Source organism: Magnolia sinica, chromosome 15 (assembly GCF_029962835.1).
Source record: "Magnolia sinica isolate HGM2019 chromosome 15, MsV1, whole genome shotgun sequence".
NCBI classification, from domain to species: domain Eukaryota; kingdom Viridiplantae; phylum Streptophyta; class Magnoliopsida; order Magnoliales; family Magnoliaceae; genus Magnolia; species Magnolia sinica.
This window is the reverse complement of record NC_080587.1, coordinates 36199862-36209475: the sequence shown is the minus strand read 5'-3', so window position 1 is coordinate 36209475 and position 9614 is coordinate 36199862. Positions and strand designations below refer to the sequence as shown.

At 35.1% G+C, this 9614-nt stretch overlaps 1 protein-coding gene across 1 annotated transcript; it reads left to right on the top strand.

Annotated features, from left to right (window-relative positions):
• Nucleotides 1–203: 203 nt before the first annotated feature.
• LOC131228044 (uncharacterized) lies at nt 204–1192 on the top strand. The gene is made up of 4 exons (XM_058223879.1): nt 204–524; nt 635–739; nt 833–904; nt 985–1192. The coding sequence occupies exons 1-4, from the start codon at nt 501–503 to the stop codon at nt 1156–1158; spliced, it is 375 nt and encodes a 124-aa protein (XP_058079862.1). The 5' UTR covers nt 204–500; the 3' UTR covers nt 1159–1192.
• Nucleotides 1193–9614: the final 8422 nt, after the last annotated feature.

Sequence of the window (9614 nt, the reverse complement as noted above, 5' to 3'; positions counted from 1 at the left end):
AGAGGCATTACTAGGGGGGTCTCTTTACTTGTGCTACTTGATAGGAAAAAAGTCCTAAAGACAAATGAATTTGGGCAACCGAATGAGGACTGTTCCGATCACAGAGACTTTGCATCGCATGTTGGTGTCCTCACCCATTCTCATATCCCGATCATATACTTGAACTTTCGCCAGGTGCCTCGTAAACAAATTCATATGGTCACAGAAAGATTGTCACAGTTTTATGAGATTGAGGGTCAAAGTTGGGTTGCAAGTCTTGATTACGTTACAAAACACATCAATGAAGCGTGGAGGAATTACAAGAGAATATTGACTGCAAAATATATTACAAACAAGGATCTTATTATTGTGAGAGATGGTCCTGCCCCCCAGGTATCCCTATGGAGGATTGGAGGGCCTTCGTGGATTAACATATCACTGAGGAATTCAAGAGGGTAAGCGCAAGGAATAAAGTCAATCGGGCCAAGCTAAAAGGACCTGCGTGTCTTGGGAGGCACAACATGGCTGTTACTCACCATAAGATGGTATGTATTTAAAAATAGATATTATAGTTTAAAATTGAATTTAAATTTGAAATATCATTCATCTAAATCTCTTAATGATGTGTATTTGAAGGATATGTAATGTGCCAAAGGCAATGGAGAAGAATCTTACCTCTGATGCCGAGATAAGTAGATATGAAGTCTTCTTAAGAGCCCATACAAGAAAGGACAAAGTTGTCCAGTATCCTGACCTTGCTGTAAGTGCATCCCTTGTACCACTAACTAGTACCCTTATGAAAAACTTATGTATAACTTTGAATTATATTGCATTCATTTGTATTTTTATATAGGCAAAACTAGATGAGCTCTATAGTAGTAATCCTGCTTCTAGGATAACCGGCATGGGTGATGCCCTTACAGAGGTACTAATAAAATTTAAAAATTACTTAAGTTTTATGGTAATTATGAATATCCTAATAACTTGATTTACAATGTTTTACAGTTGGTTGGTTCTGACAATAGAGGGCGAATGCGGGGTCTAGGTTGCTCAATAAGCAAGGTAGGACTAAAGAAGTCAGCCCCTGCTCGTTCAAAGGTAGAGAATGTGACAAAAGAAAAAGAGAGCGTAACTCAAGAGTTATCTCAGGTGAAGAAAAAATTGGATGTTATAACTTAAGATATAGTTGAGATGAAGAAAACATTGGTGGATATGCAGAAAGAGAGACAGTATACTCAAAATCTCTCATCACCAACAGTCGCTAAATCTACTCAGGCATCATCGGTATGTAAGTATAAATTTTTTACCATATTGAGCTTACAATTATATTATAAACGCTAATAATACCAATGCCATTTTATGTGTAAATGTAACCGAATATTATATATATCGGTAAGAGATGCGACTTGCTTGGTTTTGGAAAACATGGTGTAGTTGCTCATGGTGAAGTACACGAAGTTAATCCAAATGCAACTATCCATTGCGAGCCGTTGGAGGATGGAGCTTTTGTTGTTGTCCTAACTGAGGTTATACAACCTCATGCTCATTTGTGGAAAGAAGATGGGTTTGTATCTACACTTGGAGAGGCCGGTCCGGGATCATTTGTGCAATGGGAGAAAGAGGCTTTGAGAATTCAATAATTTGAACAAATTTGGTACTGTATAATTGAACATGTGTAGTGTGTATTTTGAACTAATTTTGAACTTGTAGTGTGCATTTTGAACTAATTTTGAACTAATTTGGCACTTATTTTTTTTAAAATATTGAATGAATTTTGTATGCTATATTTGAACGTATTTATAGTCTTAGGCCCCATTTGGTCATCACATTAGTATTTATGAAAATATTTTTTTTGAAAACCAAATGAAGCCTAAGCCCTTTTTTAACTTCGCCAATGCAACTCCTTGCATTCCGATCCCAAGCCCGAGTAAAGGAGGAGGGAGAAGGGCTTCAGAATGAGATTGTCAACTATGGAGGAGATCCTAAAAATGCAGTGAGTATCTCTAGTTTTATGATTTTACTTGTACATTCCTGTATTGATTACTCAAGCATGACGGTTATGCGCATTCTTTCAGGTGGATGTTGCATGTGAGAGGGTTGGAGCTGCATATTTCAGATTCAAGCATCTGGTACATCTCTTGTTAAGAATGCACATGTGTAGCTCATCAAATAATACATTATGTGATATCGTGTGCATGATATCTATGTTATAATTCCCCTCATGCATTTTGCTTAAAATCCATGTTTATGCATGATTCTCATGCATTGACATGGATTTGGGTAAAAAAGATCGAAATGAAAAATTTAAGAAAATAGGAAAAAATTTCTTTTCTAAAGTAAGTATTTGGGGTCGTGTTTATGTATTTACTCGAAATTAATGGAGCAGACCCAGATGTGCATCGGAGCTATCTGGATGAGTGGGGATCCCTGGAATGTGGGAACCACTGTTATGACCATGATGAAGCTATCCATTTCCTATGGACAATATTAGAGGGGCTTGGCCATTTGGACAGGCCGTGTTTATGTATTTGCTTGAAATTAATGGAGCAGACTCGGATGTGCGTCGGAGCTATCCGGATGAGCGGGGATCCCTGCAAGGTGGGAACCGTTGCTATGACCATGATGAAACTGTTCATTTCCTATGGACAGCATTGGAGGGGCCTGGCCATTTGCACTGGTGGCGATGTTTATATCTGTATTTACAGGGACCACACCCTTAACCTAAACCACACCCTAAACCTATAACCTAAACCTAAACCTATAACCTAAACCTAAACTTTAACCTAAACCTATAACCTATAACCTAAACCTTAACCTATAACATATACCTGAACATAAACCCGAACCCAAACCCGAACTCCTAAACCTATAACCGAAACTTTAACCTACAACCTATAACCTAAACCCGAACCTAAACCCGAACCCGAACTCCTAAACCTATAACCGAAACTTTAACCTACAACCTATAACCTAAACCCGAACCTAAACCCGAACCCGAACTCCTAAACCTATAACCTGAACAAATAACCTAAACTCAATACCTAAACCTTAACCTATAACCTAACCTAAACCTATACTTGTAACCTAAACCTATTCTCAAATCCCAAAACCTATAACTATAACCTAAACCTTAACTAAAAACCTATAACCTATAACCTAAACTCAATTCCCTAAACCTTAACCTACACCCTAACCTAAACCTATACTTATAACCTAAAGCTATTCTCAAATCCCAAAACCTATTACCTAAACCTAAACCTTAACCTAAACCTATAACTTATAACCTGAACCTATAACCTAAACTCAATTCCCTAAACCTTATCCTATAACCTAACCTAAACCTATACTTATAACCTAAACCTATTCTCAAATCCCAAAACCTATAACTATAACCTAAACCTTAACCAAACCTATAATCTATAACCTAAACTCAATTCCCTAAACTTTAACCTACATAATAACCTAAACCTATACTTATAACCTAAACCTATTCTCAAATATCAAAACCTATAACCTAAACCTAAACCCTAACCTAAACCTATAACTTATAACCTGAACTTATAACCTAAACTCAATTCCCTAAACCTTATCCTATAACCTAACCTAAACCTATACTTATAACCTAAACCTATTCTCAAATCCCAAAACCTATAACTATAACCTAAACCTTAACTAAAAACCTATAACCTATAACCTAAACTCAATTCCCTAAACCTTAACCTACACCCTAACCTAAACCTATACTTATAACCTAAACCTATTCTCAAATCTCAAAACCTATAACCTAAACCTAAACCTATAACTTATAACCTGAACCTATAACTAAATGTATTCTCAAATCCTTAAACCTAAACCTACACCTAATCCTAATCTCAACTACTTAACCTAAACCTGAACTTGAAAACCCAAGCCTAAACCCGATCTCGAACCCGAACCCGATTTCCTAAACCTAAACCTTAACCTATTCTCAAATCCCAAAACCTATAACCTAAACATAAACCTTAACCTAAACCTATAACCTGAACAAATAACCTAAACTCAATTCCCTAAACCTTATCCTATAACCTAACCTAAACCTATACTTGTAACCTAAACCTATTCTCAAATCCCAAAACCTATAACTATAACCTAAACCTTAACCAAAAACCTATAACCTATAACCTAAACTCAATTCCCTAAACCTTAACCTACACCCTAACCTAAACCTATACTTATATCCTAAAGCTATTCTCAAATCCCAAAACCTATAACCTAAACCTAAACCTATAACTTATAACCTGAACCTATAACCTAAACTCAATTCCCTAAACCTTATCCTATAACCTAACTTAAACCTATTCTCAAATCCCAAAATCTATAACTATAACCTAAACCTTAACCAAAAACCTATAACCTATAACCTAAACTCAATTCCCTAAACCTTAACCTACACCCTAACTTAAACCTATACTTATAACCTAAACCTATTCTCAAATCTCAAAACCTATAACCTAAACCTAAACCTTAACCTAAACCTATAACCTATAACCTGAACCTATAACTTAAATGTATTCTCAAATCCTTAAACCTAAACCTATACCTAATCCTAATCTCAACTACTTAACCTAAACCTGAACTTGAAAACCCAAACCTAAACCCAATCCCGAACCCGAACCCGATTTCCTAAACCTAAACCTTAACCTATTCTCAAATCCCAAAACCTATAACCTAAACCTAAACCTTAACCTAAACTTATAACCTGAACAAATAACCTAAACTCAATTCCCTAAACCTTAACCTATAACCTAACCTAAACCTATACTTGTAACCTAAACCTATTCTCAAATCCCAAAACCTATAACTATAACCTAAACCTTAACCAAAAACCTATAACCTATAACCTAAACCTATAACCTAAACTCAATTCCCTAAACCTTAACCAACACCCTAACCTAAACCTATACTTATAACCTAAACCTATTCTCAAATCCCAAAACCTATAACCTAAACCTAAAACTTAACCTAAACCTATAACTTATAACTTGAACCTATAACCTAAACTCAATTCCCTAAACCTTATCCTATAACCTAACTTAAACCTATACTTATAACCTAAACCTATTCTCAAATCCCAAAACCTATAACTATAACCTAAACCTTAACCTATAACCTAAACTCAATTCCCTAAACCTTAACCTTTACCCTAACCTAAACCTATACTTATAACCTAAACCTATTCTAAAATCCCAAAACTTATAACCTAAACCTAAACCTAAACCTAAACCTATAACCTATAACTTGAACCTATAACCTAAACTCAATTCCCTAAACCTTATCCTATAACCTAACCTAAACCTATACTTATAACCTAAACCTACTCTCAAATTCCAAAAGCTATAACTATAACCTAAACCTTAACCTATAACCTAAACCTATAACCTAAACTCAATTCCCTAAACCTTAATCTACACCCTAACCTAAACCTATACTTATAACTTAAACCTATTCTCAAATCTCAAAACCTATAACCAACAGGGAGAATCTTTCAGCGATTTCACAACCCGCCTGATGAGTAGTTTGTATTTGAGTCATGTTATTTACAACATCTAAATTTCTTCCAGCCATACTTGTAATTTGAATTATTTCATGGGTTCTGGGATCTAAAATTTAGCAAATATCTAACCATTTTTAAAAGAACACTACCACAGAAAACTTCTATATCAGCAGTGTCTTAATGCTTGGTTTTGCCCCATTTTCATCTACATATCATTCCTAGGGCAACTAATAGAAAATCCGAACGGTTCTATACCGGCAAAGTAAGCATACATTAAGTTTCTTCCTGTCCTATGTAGGACTTTGACAAACTGAAAGAGACAGTTGAGAAGTGGGAGGGCATAACAAAGGCACCGGCACGATTTAATCTAAAGCTTTTTGCTGACAAAGATACATATGAAGCCATGGATGAACTTGCAAAGTTGCAGAACAAGACTGCTCACCAGCTGGCCATGGAAGTCATCCGCAATTAAAATGAAAGTGTTTCTCTTACCTTGCTTCAATCTGAGGCAGCTCATATGAAGCCAGAGAATGGTTCTTGGTTCACCATTACTAAATGGTCTTGTAACTCTTCACCATTAGTAATTGCTTCAATCTGAGGCAACTCATATGTAATTGTAATTGAATGGATGAATGATTGTAATTGAATGAATGAATGATTATGCAGGTGATAATCGAATGAATGAATGATTGTAATTGAATGAATGAATGATTATGCAGGTGGTAATTGAATGAATGAATGATTATAATTTTTTTAAATGTAGGCTATAACTACGGATATTAACCGTAGTTGTTATAAAATTTAGCATAATGCTACGGATCCAACACTACTTTTAGCTACCAATAATATCCATAGCTGTAGGTTCTTTTGTCTACAGAAATATTTGTTATAGATTATATCCATAACTATTTTAACCTATGGCTACGGATTAGATCCATAGCCATATGTTTTAAACCTATTGTTTCGGCACCTACGACGATGGTCGTGCCACGGACGTGCTACGGATTTAATCCGTAGCCATGGGTCTATGGCTACGGTTGTCCATGCTAATAGTTGTTAATACAAATAAAGATCACTATTACTAAATACTAGTACTTTATTTATCAATTTTACGTATAATCATTGACAATAAATCATACTACTTACTACATCATGAAGATTATTAACGTCGCATAGCTAATCTTAATCACATCATTAAGGATAATGTGGTGTTGTGATTATACTTTAATTAACATTCAAATCTTAGAATCTAAGCATTTAAACTAAACTCTAGGATGAAAACCCTAATTCTATATTAAAACTTTAATATAGATAACTTAAAACCTAGGTTGTGATCTTAAACCTAGGTAGTGCATAGAGCTTGGACCTAATTGTACAAATTCATGATTTGTGGTAGGATATAAATTCTAAGGGTGCAAGCACTTAGCAAAACTAGAAAGTGATGCAAAGTATAAGGTGATGATTCTTCCCCTTGAACTTTCTATTTTCCCATTAGCTTAAGTTATAGTTTTATTTTAATTTATAAATGATATCTCCATTCTGTAATCACATATGTTAATTGTTGGAATTGAGTTGCTACATCATATGCTTAATGTTTATCATGTATATTTAATTCATGCTACTGGATTACTTGTGGATTGCTTCTGGGATTTAAACTGGTACATTAGTGGAAAACCCCCACTTATAAATGTACACCCATACTTGGGATGTAACTCGATTGACAGTGATTGCAATGGACCTTCGATCTAGTAGTTATTGAGTGGTGGTCTAGATGGATTATTGATGTGAGCCTACCATCCATGAGTTGTTGTGTTAAGTGGTTTTCAAGGATGGTCTTTATCACGTGGTTTTAATGATCACCCTATGTGGCTTAGTTTCAAAATTCACCCTATGTGGCTCGATTTTAGTATTTGCCATATGTGGCTCGATGTACCATTTCTATACAACCATGCGATGGTAGACCCCATATACTGTAATATGATTGGCCACTAGTCAACGGGCTTCTATTAAATATCCTAAGATGGTAGTCTCATGGACCGGGGATGGTGGTCATAGGACACTATGCCCGAGTCGTCGGCCTACGCTGGGCCATGAGCTCCTCGTAGTGACCATGAGCTTATTTAAAATGGCTAAGTATAATTGGATTAATAATGGACTGGCTAATCATGCATACATGGCGCAAACCAGCATCTATTGTTATCATACATAATGTACGTATTGTTCCGACTGGATGATATGTCCCAAGTTCGATGATTGCATGGGTGACGACCCACTATCCACATGGATGAGCATCCCCGGGGCGATGATTGCATTCACGCATCCATGCATCTAATAAGATCTACATCATGTACTGTTTTGTATGTTTTGCTTTATAACTATGCTTACCTAATGTGGCAGTGCGTAATCTTAAGGGGAATTCACACTGAGTTAGCCACTCATCCATCAAATATATAACCGTACAGGTAGCATAGGTGGCTTAAGTGATTTATAGGTTCAGACTGACGAGGAGCAGGGTATAGGTGTCGGGGATGCATGGCTGTATCGTCAAAAGAAACTGTGCGATCTTGCGGCATATGTTTAAATGCATTTTTTATACTTTTCATGTATTAAATTTTGTAAGTCTTGTAGTTGTTTCATCGAGACATTGGTTTGTATAAGTCATTATGGGCAGCTTCTTGTATATCCTAAATGTAAATGAAGACTTTCCTTTATGTTGATTTGTCCATCCTACCCTCATATGTTAAATCTGATAAATGAAAAATGTTATATATTAAATTTGACCATCCTCTAAGGTTAACACTCGGGTTTTTAGGAAACGAGTCGTATACTCGAGTCCTGAAAATACGAGGCGTTACAGCAATTTTCATAAAATTTAAAATTTTAAACTTTTAAAATAACAAATATATACATTATGATACAGAAATACATGAATAATCAATTCAAATTGCACAAACTAAGATCAAATTTCAATTTAAAAAACCTACTTTTGTTGAGCGGTTTTGTAAATATGTCAGCAAGTTGAGTCTCGGTTGGAATATATTCTAAAGAAATTGTCTTTTCTCCACTAATTCATAAATTTAATGATATTTAATGTCAATGTGCTTGGTTCGTGAATGCTGGATTGGATTTTTAGATATATTAATTGCACTAAAATTATCACAGTATAAAACCATAGTATCTTGTGCAATTCCGTAATCGCTTAGCATTCTTTTCATCTACACAAGCTGAGTACATGCATTACCTACTGCAATGTATTCAGCCTCAGCAGTTGAAAGCGATACAGAACTTTGTTTCTTACTTTGCTAAGAAACTAAACAGTTTCCTACATAAAAAAACCACCACTGGTTGATTTTCAGTCATCAATGTTACCAGCCCAATCAGCATCCGTATAACCGGCTAATTGGACACTAGTATCATGTGGATACCAGAGACCAAGATTAGATGAACTAGTGACATATCGCATAATCTGCTTAATAGCAATTAAATGTGACTCTTTAGGGTCAGATTAATATCTATCGCAAATTCCTATGCTAAATGCAATATCAGATCGGCTCGCAGTTAAATAAAGCAAACTTCCAATCATACTGCGATATAGTTTAGGATCTACACTCTTACCTGTAGAATTCTTTAAGAGTTTTAACGTAGTATTTATAGGAGTATTAAAATTTTTTCCACTCTCAAATTTAAACTTTTTAACTAAGTTAAGAGCATATTTTGTTTGAGATATAAAGAAACCATCAGGTTACTGTTTAACTTGCAACCCTAGAAAATAATTCAATTTCCCAACCATGCTCATTTCGAACTTAGATTTCATAAGATCTGCAAACTCAACAGTCATATTAGCATAGGTAGATCCATAAATAATATCATCAACATAAATTTCCACTATTAAAATGTGATCATTATGTTTCTTTACAAACAATATCTTATCAACACTTCCCATTATAAAGTTATGACTTAGTAAAAACTTAGTCAACTTTTCGTTCCATACCCTCGGAGCTTGTTTTAAACCGTAAATGACCTTTTTTAGGCGGTATACATGATCAGCATTCTTAGGGTCTTCAAAACCCATTGGTTGTTCAACATACACTTCTTCATGTAA

Bases quoted from the DNA above. Each gene is read 5' to 3' on its own strand.
- LOC131228044 (XM_058223879.1), top strand. From the start codon at position 501: ATGGCTGTTACTCACCATAAGATG. The intron at 525-634 runs GTATGTATTTAA...AATGTGCCAAAG, and splicing joins CTGTTACTCACCATAAGATG to GCAATGGAGAAGAATCTTAC. The intron at 740-832 runs GTAAGTGCATCC...ATTTTTATATAG, and splicing joins TCCAGTATCCTGACCTTGCT to GCAAAACTAGATGAGCTCTA.